Below are 17135 nucleotides of genomic sequence, written 5' to 3' on the forward strand. Positions count from 1 at the left end.
GAAAAAGGAAAAGAAACGATCCATCCTCACACAACCTATGGAAGATATATTAGTCTATTCTTTGGAATGACTTGAAAAGAATATGTTTAACTGTATTATCATAAAATGGGCTCACAAATAAAATTGTGGTTTCTTTTTAAGTCAATTTGGGCAATGTGTTTATGTCATGATACTTTTCAGCATAAAGACATTTGGAGTGGACCATCTATTGTACCAGGTCACCTGGGAGTTTTAAGTTGCAGCAGGTTAGAAAAAAATAAAATGAGAGGACTCACCTTGCTTTTAGTTCTTAAAACATGAAATAATGTCAAATATTTATAGATCTGATCCTGCTAATTCCCCATCAATTTTATTCATATTATCACCTATTTAAAAATATAATTTAAATATATGACTATATATAATTTTTAGCTGACTTGGGGATAATAGCTTACTAATATAAAACAAAATAAGCTCAAATATTCATTTTTCAAATACTGTTCACGCGTTCACTTTTAGTTTTATAAATGAATGTGTACCTCATATGAGCAGTTTAATTTGTGCTTTTTAAAATTAATGTGGGTAGGGCTTCCCTGGTGGCGCAGTGTTTAAGAATCTGCCTGCCAATGCAGGGGACACAGGTTTGAGCCCTGGTCCAGGAAGATCCCACGTGCCACAGAGCAACTAAGCCCGTGAACCACAACTACTGAGCCTGCGAGCCACAACTACTGAAGCCCGCGCGCCTAGAGCCCATGCTTGGAAACAAAGAGAAGCCACCGCAGTGAGAAGCCCGTGCACAGCAACAAAGAGTAGCCCCCACTCACCACTACTAGAGAAAGCCTGTGCGCAGCGATGAAGACCCAACACAGCCAAAAATAAAGTAAATAAAATAAATAAATTAAAAAAATAAAATTAATGTGGGTGAATTCTTAAATTGGATTTTCTAAGAACAAAAACAATTGTGATATTTTATCACTGCATTTAAAAAAAATTACATTTAAACTTTGGAATAAAGTTTAAAAGACAGTAAACTAAGACCCTAAAAAAAAAAAAAAAAAATTGCCTGCTAAATTATGTAGCTATTTTGGACAATAGTTTATTTTTTTGCCCTTAGTACTTTTATGTAGAAACTTTAGAGCTTTGCGGTTTATTAACCTTCAGTGAGTTCAAACCCACTCATAACTATTGTAATAGATTGGTTTTTTTTAACTTAGAGTAGTATAATCTCTGGTTTTAAAAAATGAATTGAATTCAGGTCAGATTCACTTTTGGTCATATATCATTTTTTTACTTAGCTGAATCCTGCTTTTTATAATGAACATCTAATATTTAAGAGTTAAGTGAGTCAAAGAAATCAGTAGGAAATGCCCTATTCCTAGACGAAATTAGCCATCTGGAGACATTATAGAAAATTTAGATGCACTTGAGTTTGCTTTCAACTATGTGTCCTTCCTTTACATTTCTTGATTGTAAAATTTGGGGTAATGTGCATACAGCACCTAGCACAATGCCAGGAATACAGTGAGTACTCATTTTCCGTTCTCCATGGGAACCTATAATCATAACTATAAGAACAACTCTAATATTTACTTTGAGACCAAGACTAACAATGAAAAATGAAACAATAATAATATCCCATCTGTATAATAGTGGGGGGAAGGAAATAATGAAAAGCCATTTTCAATAGAGCTGGAGAAATTATAAGCCGCTTACATTTATCTGTCATTTTTCTGAAATACCAATTATTCTCTCTAGTTTTGAATCTACTAATGATCTGCAACTGTTTAATATGTTTTTGTCTCTTTTATTATTGCATTTCTTATACAAAATATGTGACACCACTGGGATTTTGAAGAAAAACAACACACAAAGTTATTAAATCATGATTAAAAGGATTGACTAAACCCTCTAATATTATGATTAAAACATGGAAGGGTTACACATCTTCATATACCTAAATGTTTTCAGCTATGGAAAAGCAATTAACCATGGCATCTGCAATGAGTCACCAAGGGCCTTATATTTGTGCTTCTATTTAAAATAGGCAAAGGAGAATTATTAGGGGAGGAACAATTTTACTGGCTCATAACTTATAGAAAGACTAGTATAGATCAAATGAATTCAGTGATTACGTACAGTACTCTAGCCATTTGTAAATGAGATGGGTCTCTAGATCATAAGAAACCAAAGACAACATTTTTCACCTAAAAAGGGGATGGAGCCTGCTCCAGCAGACTGGATTAGATATGTCTGTCACCTATTTTGTGGCTGTGGATCTTAAAAGAATCAATCAACTTTTCTGTGATTTATTTCACCATTTTTGAGGTAAGTCAAGCAGAAACTATTCCTGAAAAAGGAACATAGCAACAAAGCCCTGTAATATGTTCCTACTTCCTCAACTTCCCCACCATCCAATAAATTAACATAAAATTAATTTGCAATTACTCATGGGCATATCTTAAGGCAAATGGATAGATCTTCCCCTTCTTCCAATTCCTTACAGACTGCTTTGCTTGATTATTTTACTACTTTTTTGACAATGACAATGTATGAAATCAATTTCCTGTTGATGATCTTAGCTTCCTAGACAATTCAGATAATAAAAAGCAATATCAAAGGGAGATTATCCATGGCTTTATTTTTTTTTCTTTTTTTAATTGAAGTATACTTGATGTACCATATTATATAAATTACAGGTATACAATATAGTGATTCACAATTTTTAAATGTTATACTCCATTTATAGTTATTATAAAACATTGGCTATATTCCCCATGTTGTAAAATATATCCTTGTAGTTTATTTTATATCTAATAGTTTGTACCACTTAATCCCATACCCCTGTATTGCCCCTCCCCACTGGTAACCATTAGTTTGTTCTCTATATCTTTGAAGTTGGGCCTTTGGGAAGTAGTTAGGTCATAAGGGTGGAACTCTCATGAATGGGATATGTACCCAATAAGAAGAAACGCTAGAGAGATGATTTCTCTCTCAGCCGTAAGGGTATACAAGGAGAAGATGGCCATCTGCAGACCAGGAAGAGTACCCTCACCAGGCACTCAATCTACCAGCTGTTTGATCTTGGACTTCTCAGGTGTCAGAACTGTGAGAAATAGATATTTCTTGTTTAATTCACCCAGTCTAATGGTATTCTGTTATAGCAACACAAACTGACCCACCTTTTACAGATAAGAAAAATAAGACCCAGAAAAGATTAAATGATTTGTGCAAGACCACTCAATGAATGTGTTAGAGTGGTAATTAAAACTCAGTTTCCAAATCTGTAATCTAGCATTCTATCCACTATAGCATTTGTGATTTATTTATTCAGCAAACATTTCAGGGCCACTTATATTAAGAAGGCACTGCTTTAGAGATTGAAGTGAGGAGAGGGGATAAGATATAAAATGATTAGGAAATTCCCTGTCCTGGGGAGCTTACAGTTTAATACATAACTTAAAGTAGATCCACTAGTTACTATATGGCCTGTTAGACTGTACAGGTATTTAAGGAAGGTGACCAGGACATGGAAGTTCAGAGGAGGGAGAAGACTTCTGGCCAAAAGATCACAAGGAAGGCCAAGGGGAGGATAATTTTAAGTTGAAGGATGGATATGAATTCCACTGGTAGTATCAAAGGGAGGGCTTTCTTATCCGTGATGTTTTTTAGTTGAAAACAGCAAAGGGGAAGTTGAAGAAATTGGCTAGAAAAACACAGGAAAGGGGCAATTCTGTATGTCCAGGAAGCAAAAGTGATGGGTAGATTTTTCAGGGTGCTACTTTCAGGATGCATGCACTCGCATGCACATCCTTGGGTAACTCCACTTATAAACACAACTCCTGGAAAAGACACTTTAATTGGATAAGAGAGAACAGGGAAAACTGACTAAAAGTCTGACTACGTTTATACAGAATGAGAGAGATACAGTGACTTGAAAAGGGAAATCAGGGTACTGTTACCAAAAGAAGGTATCATAAGATAAAGTGTAAATATGGGTGAAAAAAATAAAGCACAAACAAACAAACAAAAATCAAATGCCCACTTCAGAATTTTATGGAATGTAAAGGAAAAAAAAATGAGGTATAGAGAAGGAAAAATAAGTACGGTCAATAGAATGTTAGAGTAGCCTCATTTGGCTAAAGAACAGGATGAGTAAATTACATCAGAATGAACCAGACTTTGGCTTGCTGCTCATCTCCATCTTCTTTTTCATACAAACCCAGCACCATACCAATCAGTGAATTACTCTCCCCAGTTTACAAGTTTTTAAGGTGCATATTGATTTGAGAAACAGTTGACTCAAGGGACAGGAAAATTTGAGCCAATGGTTATGCCCACAAATGAGGGATGGGACTATTCTCGCCAGCTATTAGCAATCAGACTCTTGGCACAAACAATGTAGAGCCTGGTGTATTTCTCCCTCAACCTTAGGAAGATTGTCTGGCTTTGGCTACATGACTAGAACAAACAATTTTTCTTAAGGAATATGCCAAGGAGATTCTGTCCATCTGAGCCAAGCTGTAACTTCTTCCTTTGCTTCCTCTATCTGGGCATTCAAGCAGGGGAGGGAACAAAGCAGTTCTACTGGGAGCATTTCTGAAAAGTATAGAAACTGTAGAGATGCACACCATTTTCAAGTGGTAACATTTAGAGTTTTCTCCTCAAATAATCTTTTGGATTTGCTCCCTGATTCTTCTCCCACTCCCCACCCCATCTTTGCTCTGAGCCCAGTGCCAGATAATTTGTGTGAGCTTCACTTTCTTCATTTGCAAATGAAGAGTTTGGATTAAGTTCTCTCCTAAGGGTTCTTCTTAGGTTATACTTTGATATCAGATTGAAAATCTTGTTTGGGGTCATGTTGAGAAAATAGTTGACTACTTTGGACTAAGAAGTTTGGTCTTCAGACTGTAGATTATGAAAATTAGGTACATGTTATTTAGAAGCAGAATCATAGGCTTTATATTTTTCCCAGATCTCTTTTTGGCAAATGTGTAATTTGAGAAGGTATTATATCTTTTAATCTACTATTTTATTTTGTAAAATAAAGAAAATAATTTTCACAGTTAAGTGAAATAACCAATAATTTTAAAAATATAATAGTAAGCAAGAACCACTGAATTTTTTTTGAAGAGTACAATGGCTAAGGCATGCAATGCAATGATGAACTTGGCAGTGCTATGCTTGACAGAATGATTGATGTAGGTATTCTCTAAGCTACCAAATCTAGGTATTACTAACAAATGACAAAACAGAAACTCTACAAACGATAATGATAAAACCAAAAATTATAACTATGGCAAATAAGATAGAAGATTAAATTTTTTATTTTAATTATATATAACATTTACTGGACACTCAGTATGTGGCATTCTTTATTTTTTAGCTTGCTTTAAGATGTTAACTTATATACCTGAAATCAGGTAGTCTTAAGACCCAGGCTCTATTTTTCAGCTCAGCCATTGCCCACTATCCATTGCTTAATCCTTCTTCAAGTGAAATTTCTAATTAAGGAAAAATATGCCTTTAAAAGTATGTATTTATATATACATAAAATATGTGTACATATTATGTATACATATGTATGCAAAACATTTCTATACATATAATATGTTGATTGGGGTCATGTATAGTTGCAAACAGAAACCATAATAGTTTTAGAAAATGAGTATTTCCTTTTTCTCTTATAACAAGATATCCTAAGGTATGTAGTTACCAATATTATTTTTACTGCTCAGTGAAGCCATCCAGAACCCAGTCTGTTTCTAACTTTACTACAATATCCTTAGCGTGTTGGATTTTTCCCTTGTCCATCTCCCTTTGTGGTTTGTGGTCAGAATATCAAGTCTACCAGAGAGCAAAGGGGCCGTGGAAGTCCCAAAGAGGAATACCCAGTCTAGCCAAGATTGACTGGATGAGAAGGGTCTTAATATCAGATATAAACTCTAGTTCAATGAATAAGAAAACCCTCCTCTGTGTTAGGTCTCAATGGCCAGGACATAGCTGCTGGAAGCTGCAAGGGCAGCTAGGGAGGGAGGGAACTAGACTGTATGACAGTTTCAGACAACCGTGATCCATTTTCTGGGTCTGAGAATGTTTGGGCCTGAAACTAAATCAAGGTTCTAAATAAAAAAAAATAGAGGAAAGAATATTGGATAGGCAACCAGCAGAATTTTCCATAATAAGGATAGTGGGTAAATAAAATTGCCTTACGTGAAAAATGCTATGATAAATTGTGAAGGATGATAAAGTATTTGTGAAATATGAGGCCAAGAAAGACCTTCCAAAACAAATGTGGCAGTTCATTTTAGTTAACAAAAGAAAGTTTATATTAATTCTCAGAAGCTTCAGCAGGTTTTTCCATGGCAAAAAAGATATATCCAGTCATTGAATGAATAGACAGTCATTTTTTGTTGTTGTTGTTTTCTTAGGTAAATAAACTTTTGAGAGGGCTAATGTATTTTTGTAGTAGAAGAAATGGTTTAAATTGATAATGTATTTTCAGGGGCAAGAATCATCTTGGACTACAAAATGTGGGCTTATCCATGTTATATTAGGTGAGTGATTCTAGCTTACTTTAGTGGACAGACTACATCTGTTGTTCTATAGTTAGCATTTTCTTGGGCTGCCAGAAAACATCTCATCACTTGGCATGTCCCACATATTAGACGGAAAGAAAAAGAAGAGAGGTAGAGTACAGTTGCTGAAGGATCTGTAGACTCAGAACTCGGCAGAAATGACAGCTGAGAACAGTCAGGAATGTTGATTGCTCCGCAGCTGTATTGAATTAGCAAGGGTAGGCATGTTTTCTGACTGGGAAAGACCAAGGGAGGAAAACAGAACTTCAGAATTTCAGGATTTCTAATTTTTAACTGTCAGTGTGATGTCAGTAAGTCTAAGACCGATGGAAATGCAAGGCATTTGGAGATGTAAACAATAGGTAATCGTTGATATATGCGATGGTGGTTTCAAGTGACTTTCATTTCTGAGTGTTCCACTTCTTTGACTGAAAAAATGATTTTGAATTTGGAAAATAACATGTGCAAGCTCCTATCATTTGTTTTCTGCTATCATATTATATTGGGTGGAAAAGTAAATTGATACTATTGACTAAAATATATGGGAAACTTTGGAGAGTAAGAATTTTGATAGTTCAGTTAAAAATATTATTTTGTATGGTATCTTGCTCAGGCTGTGCCAGCAGATTAGAGGCAACTGAAACAATGAATATGGGAACTTCAGAAATGTAGCAATATATAGTTTTCAAATATATTTACTATTTGTGTAAAAGGTGTTTGTGTTGCATATATGCACGCCCACATAATGCTATTTTATGTGGTCATGGTGGTGCAAATAGATTGATAATGAATTATAATTTTGAGATTCAAAAGGATTTGAAGAGAATATGATTTTTGTAACTATTACAGACATCCTATTTCCTCTATCTTTAATTCTTTGTCTTGGCTCAATTACCCCAATATGTTTGAAAAGATCAGGGTTTTAGAAATTCTTATTTATATTTTTATAAGTATTTTGATTTATAATTCATTCTTCCACGTATAAGAATATGAAGGGCCTTAGATAAATCTTCATAATTTAACATAATTATCTTTAAATATGAAAATAATCTTTGATAATTTCACAGTATTGATTTTCTTACCGGTAGCCCAGTTTGTTTTTCATTAGATTATAATGAGAAATGTACTCAAAATTATTATTATTATTATTTCTATAATAATAATAATAAAATTGAAAAATACCTAAAGTCTTTCAAACATTGTCTGTAGTTAAAAACATCTGCACATATTTTATATGGCAGATACATTATTTTGATTCATTTCATAGAGGTAGTAAAGCATTAATATTGGTGTAATTCTTTTTCTTTTAACTTTATCACCCTACTTATCTAAATCCAGAGTAACTTTAAATAACTGAAAAACCTTTTCAAACCTTGAAGACATACTAAGTGAAATAAGCCAGTCACAAAGGGCAAATATTATACAATTCCACTTGTATAAGATACCTAGAGTGGTCAAATTCAAAGACAGAAGGACTGGGAGAAAGGGAGAGAGGGAAGTTAAAAAAAAACAAGTCTTTTTAGCCATGCAATGAGCTACACTATGACATTTTGGTATGACTTCAGCTCAAGAGTACCATGTGTCCTTTGCCGTAATAAAGACTTCATTCTAAATGAAAAACAAAGAGTGCGTGTAAAACACTGAGCACTGACTGGGTGGACAATTATTATCTTAGTGAATGTTATCTTTTATTATTATGGGCAGTAAATGTTTCAGAAGGTCAAAAGAGCAATGTGAAATAATGCATGTTTTAAATGGCTTCATGAGTATGTTTATGACAGATCGAATTACATACTTAAAATATTTTCCAACATCCTTTATTAAGAAACTGTATTATTCTAGGAGGAATTGTTGATAAGGATCTTCGTCACTACCTCAACTTACGATTTCAGAAGGGTTCTGTGGACCACGAACTTCAGCAAATCATTCGTGACAACCTCTACCTCCGCACGGTGCCATGTGAGTAACAGACAATTTTTTTTTTCCTATGGTAACAGATAAATGTTCACCGTATATTCATTGTTTAATTTAAAAGAAAAGTTCAGTTGCACTGATTTTTTAAATGGTGGACTTCTGGAATAGACAATTTATTTGAGATATGGAAGTTTTAAATGCAAAAGCTTGTAACTGCAGTTGTGTGGTTTAGGATGATGTCATAGCCAGAAGAGACTTATGATTTTCAAGCTATAAAACCTAACTTCTCAAGTTAGTATGGAGAAATATTAATTCTAGTCCAGGATGTTGGTGATTTCAGAATGAATCATAATTGGGGTAGAACTCCACACAGGGAGACAAGAGAATGCAAATTCAATTCATTAGCTGAAACAGCTATTTCATAGATGGAATCTACACAGTAACTCCCAGTCTCATCACTGGTTTGCAGCAGGGGAGTCTTACAAGTGGAAAGGAAATTATGCATTGGAAAGTAAAGTTAAATGTTCTGTAACTCTGAGAAAGTGATAACGTTGAGTGTTGGGCACAAATTTCTTAATATACAATCTATAGAAATTCACAACAATCCCTGATTATGAGCAGGTGCTACTTCAAAAGAGAGGAATTGGTAAAATGATAAAATTCACAAATCAACTTTTTAGTACATGCTTCAGCTCATTTGAGAATCCTTCTATTTACTTTAGGACAATTCAAGGACGTTTCAAGCCAGGTCCTAGATCCTAGATAGATATCAAAATCAATTTCCTTCAAGGTAGATTCCATGACCTCCAGAACTTTCCAATCTCTCTGGAAACTGATCTGTGAGTGTTGTGTGTGTTCCTTTTGTTTTAGTTTTGTTCTAAACTTTAATAAACTCAAAGATGTGGGCAGTAGAAGGTTGATATTAAAGAAAGAAAAACTTGGCTGAGATAAATGAAACAAATAAACCATGTATATATATACATATACATACGTATATATATGTATGTGTGTATATATGTATGTATATATATGTATGTATATGTGTATATATATATAGTTTCTGGGATTGAACTACCAGAACTATGTGAAAGGTATGGATTAAAGATGACTATACCGAAATACTGAAAACACACAAAGAAGTGAAATGGATAATTCAGCATCCAACCCTTTTCACCTACACACGTCTTAGGAGGGGTGGCCCTTGCCACTGTTAGCACTAAATGTTCATCAAAACAAAAATGCCAGGGCACCACTATCAGATATTCCTAGATGAGAATGCTTATTGATTGACATCTTGTCAGTCCAAATGCTACCTCTGTGAGTGTGTGTTAGTTAAGTGAATAGACTTTTGGACTCTGAACAGTATGGAGGTTCCTTAAAAAACTAAAAATAGAACCACCATATGACCCAGCAATCTCACTACTGGGCATATACCCTGAGAAAACCATAATTCAAAAAGAGTCATATACCACAATGTTCATTGCAGCTCTATTTACAATAGCCAGGATATGGAAGCAACCTAAGTGTCCATCGACAGATGAATGGATGAAGAAGATGTGGCACATATATACAATGGAATATTACTCAGCCATAAAAAGAAACGAAATTGAATTATTTGTAGTGAGGTGGATGGACCTAGAGTCTGTCATACAGAGTGAAGTAAGTCAGAAAGAGAAAAACAAATACCGTATGCTAACACATATATATGGAATCTAAAAATGAAAATGGTTCTGATGAACCTAGGGGCAGGACAGGAATAAAGACGCAGACGTAGAGAATGGACTTGAGGACACGGGGAGGGGGAAGGGTAAGCTGGGACGAAGTAAGAGAGTAGCATTGACATATACACACTACCAAATGTAAAATAGATAGCTAGTGGGAAGCAGCTGCATGGCACAGGGAGATCAGCTCCGTGCTTTGTGACCACCTAGAGGGGTGGGATAGGGAGGGTGGGAGGGAGACGCAAGAGGGAGGGAATATGGGGATATACATATGCATATAGCTGATTCACTTTGTTATACAGCAGAAACTAACACAACACTGTAAAGCAATTATACTCCAATAAAGATATTAAAAAAAAAAAAACAACAACTAGAAGTTGAGAAAGTGCATTCTTAAGCTTGTAAGTTTGACATTAGAGTGATGGGCAGAGGAAGATGGATTAAAGTAAGTGACTGAACTATTTATAAGGAAACGGGTGGACGCATTTTCAAAACTCTGATGTTGTCGGTGCAGCTGTGTGAATTTATCTTTTGTGACATGAAAGAAAGGAGATCTGAAGTACTGAATAAAGAATCCGGGTACTTTATTACGTTTAAAAGCTGAGGGAAATAGATAAGAGGCTGACATTCGAGAATACCTGTTGTCCTTGCTAAGGTGATGACGTAAATAATAAGTCTTAATTAAATATGAAGATAATAGGAGTAAATTTTGCATTAGTTAATTAACTTCTTAAATAATTCATCTCTCTTCAGAGTTCCCAAGAAATACTATGATGGAAAAATACATATAAAAGTAAAATAACTAGGCTTATATGAGTAAACATAAAGAGGTTCGTGATGTGATTTTGGTACAAGGTCATAAATTCAATTAGAAATCCTTGAATAGCTCCTATAAAGGAGATGATTAGAAACTTAATGAATATGAATATTATGATCAAACAATTATTCTTTGAATTTGTAGCCAGCACTCCTAATAGCCAATTCCAATGATACCATTCACTAACAATGCTCTTAACTTGGCATAAAAGTGAAAAAAACATCTAAGATAGATGTGATTCTAATTTATATTATCTATAATCACTTTTTTACTGACGAACTGGACCTGGACAATCCAGCAGCTTTACTCAGTATATCTTTTAATGAAATGTTCAGACGTTTTCAAAGAGTGTGCAGCAAAGATATGTCAGTATTGTGAAAAATCCTGCTATTGTTTAGAAATTTACATGTGTATCCAGTATATCTATTGGCTTTGAGTATGGAGTGACATTTGTTACATATTCTTTGGGTCAAATAATTCTCATTGCTTTTCAGTACCCAGCACCATAATAGGAAAATGTATTATTGAAGAGCTTGTCTCTGCCTTTATATATGCATTCATTAAGATGTATACCTCTTGTTTAACTTTACTAACTGGAATAGGTCATGGAAACAAAATTGTTGTTAACTTGTAACTATGTTTGGGTGGTTTAACTTTTTTAGTAAGGCAAGACCCAACGGAGTAATTCTGCTTACTGCCACCACATTATTCCACCACCACCAACTACTACTAAAAAGAAAGCAGCTGGATTTCCTTGGTGCCTAGTGAGTAAGAGGGAGTTCTGGGACGAGGGCTGCAGAGACTCCATCCCCTCACACACACACAGTACTCATCCAAATCTTATTGTGAACAACTTAGGTCCTATAACTCCCTCTGAAGGAAATCTGGGCCTGGCTGCTGGCTGATTTCTGAGCTAAGCACGGGAGGGAGGTGGTCAGTCCAAGTCTCTACTGGGCCTTAACTGCATATAATGTAAAATCCCATCAGTGTGTTCCCTGCCCCATAAACAAGGGGTGCCTACACCTAGCCTTTGCATTTTGTCTTCCCAGAACCTTATCTCAGAACATAATTCTTCAAAAACATATTTTTTTAAGTTGTGTCTCTAAGCATGGAAGGTAGGACTTGGTCACAGAGACAGGACTGTTGGGCATATAGTGAGCATGAGTGTGTATACACACACACACACACACACACACACAATGAGGCCCTCATGAGATCACTTCATCATTCTTTCAAACTGAATTATGTAGAAAAGATCCTTAGGAACTGATTCTATATTTTCTGTAGCATATAAGCCAGTCACGTGATTCATATCTATTAAAGACCTAACTTTGTACCTAAATATATTTGTGTCTTTTATTTGCTAACTGTACAGTTAATGGGGGGATGGGGTCGGGATAAAGCTCTTAAGAGAATCCTGGTGTCCTAAAGTGAAAGTTAATTTTTAATTTTTAAATAATGAATACTGAAAATGAACCTTTCAACAATTAGATTTCAGGCTCTATAGGATTTTTAGGTAATGGAACTTCAGGAGAAATGAATAAATAATGATGAGCCAAAACTGTTGTAATCTGGAATGTGATAAAGCCTAACCAAGAAACATGTATATAGATAAAGAACTCAAAAGAGTTTAGAACATCCATCAAATGGGATTTCTATTATCTTGATAGTATACAAAAGACAATTTCAGAAGCACTAAGTTAGCAGCACCCATTAGAGATTAGGTGAAATTGTTTCATAGCGTGTTAAGTATACAAAGTTAAGGTAGGATGCATTGTCCTTTGGGTAATACAGACTCAGAAGTATATGAGGGAAATTAGTGAAATTAATACAGAAAAATATTGGATTAATTTTCAAATGTTTAAAGAGTAAACATGGAGTTTAATATTCTACTGAGCATAATGATTGTATATAGTTAATGAGTCTAAGTAACCATGATTGAATTGACTATGCTTTTTAAATATGAGAAAAAATAATTGCTTCCATTTATTGACGAAATTCTGTTTTTTTTCTGTCCTTAATACTTATTACAGATACAAATTAATTTTTGAGGCAAGTATGAGCACATACAGAAACCATAGATAGTTTTTCCCTTATGCCAGGTAACATGAGGGAGGACTTCAATGACCAGTTTTAAAAGTTTCAAAATGAAATGGAAGGTAGTTAAAATTAAACTTGTCTCCCAAAAACATACTTTGTCATTTGGTGAGATTGTTTTATTGGGAAATATTTTAAATTTATTTGAAGCCAAAAGAAATACCAGTGTGTATATGCCAAGTAAAAGACAAAAATCAATAAAACTAAAGGCCTAAATTCTTCTATAAAAAGCAAATAAAATGAAAAACATAGATTTAAACTATGAAAGAAATTATTTTTATGGAAGAGCTGATTGAGGTGTAACTCACAATGATGTTTCTACATATTTAAGCACTTTAAGTTAGTATAACTAAACCATGTTAAAAAGAAGCATTCTCAAGAATAAAATTGTAAGGCTTCTAATGTATTTTTAAAAATTCTCTGTTATACTAGATTATCTTTCATGGAAAAGCAAATAGAAGCAGACTTAAAATGTTATAGGGACTGTTTTCTTTTAAAAAGAGCAGTTACCAACCCACTGAAAGTTACAGCCATGCAGAGTCAACATCCCTTTGCCCTAATTATATAATCCCATGTAAGACTATGGTCAGAGAGAACTATTGGAGAGAAGCTGGTGACCACATATCTATTATAAAGTCTGGCATTAGGGCAGAGCTTTCTAGTATATTTCATGGGGAAAAATAATTTTAATACTTAAGCAAAAATCAGTACTTTTAAAGTTTGCCAAAATATGCTTATTATTCAACAAGGCAATAGTTTTGGTGGGCATGAATGAATCTAATTACTCATAATTTTCATCATGAAGGTTTTAAGCATATGGTAAGAAGTGAGAGTGGAATCAATCTGTGGAATACCAAAAAACTAAAATCATCTTCTAACAATGAAATTCTCTGAGTTGAAGGTGATCAAGAACATGATTAAGTACCCAGAATATCTTTAAGCAATATAGGCCTCTGTGCTGGGGTGGTAGGTTGAACTGTAGGTAGACATGCAGGCATAGGACTAGAGATATAGGATCCAACTGTATTTTAAAACAATATATTGCAACAGCTGTATATTACACATCTGTTTCACCTTTAACCTTATTGCTTCAAACAAGAATCATCAATTTAGAGGCTCTTTTTTGAAGTTGCTTTTAGAGTATGAATTGTGTTCTTTCACAATTATTTCAGAATCAAGTTCCAGATTTTTGTTCTTTGAAAATGATTTGGATTTTTTTAAAAAGCCTAATTATATTTTGTGCTAAGTGTTGAGAATAAGGGTTATTAGAGAATAAATATGGTTATTAGCACTGTGAGCCAAAGGAGAAGGAAATCTATAAGCAAATGAAACTAAATTTCTTGAGAGATTTATAAACTGCCCCCTGGGAAGCTAGGCCAAAAGGAAAAATTCAAAAGCTTCTGAGCACTATCAAATATTAGAAAAGGTTCTAGTCATTCATATGTATGCCCACCTGGTATATTTATTAGAAATGTGTTGTTGGTTTATAGAAAGCTGTATTAGGTTTGCCCTCTCCCTCTTATCCCTGAGAATAGTAAGATCTAGTTTCATGTCATATATGTGAAAATACCGTAGATTTTTTCTTTCTTTCATTGAACAAATCAAATGCATCTTTCCTGGTCACATAGTAACATTCATTGGTTTGGTTGACAGAATACATTATAGGAGAGAAATGGCTTCAAAATGTTTCTTAAAATGGAAAGTCAGGGAACATTAGAAGGAACGGTATTGATTTATCCATTTGACACCACAGGGCACTAGCTTTAGAATAAAGGAACATATCTGGCACAAAAGAAAAGCAATAAACACCAACAGTGAACAATATTACTGATCTTCTAAACCACATAAAATTCCCTTTGCCCTGACTTGATCAGCTTTTTTTGTGGTTGTGACCCAATCTTCTTGGTTTTTTCCCTTTTGGTTTGTATCTCTCTTTCCTCTTCATAAGAGGAAGGCTCTCCATAGGAAATCTGGGTTTGTGGACCACAGCCGAGAGTATGTATACTCCTGGGCTTCACTGGTTCCAGCAGCTGCCCAAGGAAGAATTGGAGATGGGTGTGTGAAGCCATTTTTCCACCTTCAGAAGAGCAAGTCATCACTTTAAATTGAAAATAGCTCACCTTCCAGGGAGCCCAGAATCTGCTCCCTGCAGACTTAAAGGGTGTAGCCTAGTTGGATATAATTTGGTCAACACACCTCATTGTATGCCTCTTCACTTTTTGAACAGAAAGAATTAGGACTCTAGCAGGTTCAGACCTACCCAAGTTTCCAAAGTCAGCTGATGAGTACATAGGCTGTTGGATAATTGTAGTAGCTGAAGGAAAACTATAGGCAGTGGACACTAGCGTTATTACAGGACTTTAAGGCTGTAGATTTGTAGTAGAGCACTCAATATTAATCCAAATACACCTGACCAAAAGAACAATGAAAAAAGGAATACTAATTGTGGTTACTGATATCCTTATGTTTAGTGTACTAGTCAGTTATTTGCACATTGCAGTTTAGCCTTGTTAGAGCATAATGAGTAGAAATAACCCTTTGCTTTACCTATTTGGCAACATGGCACTATGGAAAGAGCATTCATCTAAGAATTGAGAACCATTGGTTCTGGACTGGCTATGCCACTAACTAACTCTAGAACCTTGGCATAGGCTTTACCTTTGGGACTAAGGAGAGAGAGGTAAGGATATAAAGTGAATTCTAATGGTTCTTTCTGATCTAAAATGCCATCATTTTCAAATTCCGCTGGCTTCCTGTTCTTTATTTTATCATAATTCAAATCAGGTCATCAAATTGGCTTAAAATATTCTGGGTATGTAATGTCCTCAATATTGAGCAGGTGTAAACAGCTTATGGAAACTGAAGATATATCAAATACAGCAGACACTTCAGGGAAAAATAAAGAGCTGGGTTTAAATTAAGTGCAATTCTGGATAAAAAAAGCCATGTGTAGAATTTCAGATTTTTCTATGAATGTCAAGTTAAGGATGCCATCATAAATCTGATGTTCCTTGAAATCTGCCTTCACTATTCATGAAACTCTGAAATATGATCCAGTCCTAGTAAGTGGATGGAAAAATAAACATAATGAGAAATACAAAGCTTTTAAAATCACTTTCCTCCTTTGGAATGTGTAATGAGTTGAGATGTGACATAAAGGCTTCTGAAGCATTAGGTGTGTTGTCATGAAAATGTGACTATAATCTTTATAAGATGTTTAACATGAAATATAGTGTCTTCTAATGTTGAACTTTAATGTGTCACTTCTGCAAGTGAATGGCCTTGGGAAACACCCAAATAGATCTAGCTAAAGGGAGGTTAAATCAGTGCACACTGTGATCTTTACAGCACTGTTTAAAAATATAGGCAAATCAGTAGGGTTTCTCACACAGAGTAATTAAAAGGTAAGACTCTATAAGACACTGATGAAAAAAATCAAAGATAACACAAACAGATGGCGAGATATACCATGTTCTTGGATTGGAAGAATCAATATTGGGAAAATGACTATACTACCCAAAGCAATCTACAGATTCAGTGCAATCCCTATCAAATTACCAATGGCATTTTTACAGAACTAGAACAAAAAATCTTAAAATTTGTATGGAGACACAAAAGACCCCGAATAGCCAAAGCAATCTTGAGGGAAAAAAACAGAGCTGGAGGAAGCAGACTCCCTGACTTCAGACTATACTACAAAGCTACAGTAATCAAGACAATATGGTACTGGCACAAAAACAGAAATATAGATCAATAGAACAGGATAGAAAGCCCAGAGATAAACCCATGCGCCTATGGTCAACTAATCTATGACAAAGAGGGCAAGGATGTATAATGGAGAAAAGGCAGTCTCTTCAATAAGTGGTGCTGGGAAAACTGGACAGCTACGTGTAAAAGAATGAAATTAGAACACTCCCTAACACGATACACAAAAATAAACTCAAAATGGATTAAAGACCTAAATGTAAGACCAGACACTATAAAATTCTTTGAGGAAAACATAGGAAGAACACTCTTTGACATAAATGACAA

At 34.7% G+C, this 17135-nt stretch overlaps 1 protein-coding gene across 4 annotated transcripts in view; it reads left to right on the forward strand.

Annotated features, from left to right (window-relative positions):
- Positions 1–17135, forward strand: part of MAGI2 (membrane associated guanylate kinase, WW and PDZ domain containing 2) — a 1355072-nt gene that overhangs the window by 361435 nt on the left and 976502 nt on the right. For all 4 annotated transcript variants that reach the window (XM_007187116.3, XM_007187118.3, XM_057549547.1 and 1 more), the window contains exon 2: positions 8397–8513. In XM_007187116.3, coding sequence (XP_007187178.2) covers positions 8397–8513 — 117 coding nt within the window. The remainder of the gene's footprint in view (positions 1–8396; positions 8514–17135) is intronic.

This window comes from Balaenoptera acutorostrata, chromosome 7 (assembly GCF_949987535.1).
Source record: "Balaenoptera acutorostrata chromosome 7, mBalAcu1.1, whole genome shotgun sequence".
NCBI lineage: Eukaryota > Metazoa > Chordata > Mammalia > Artiodactyla > Balaenopteridae > Balaenoptera > Balaenoptera acutorostrata.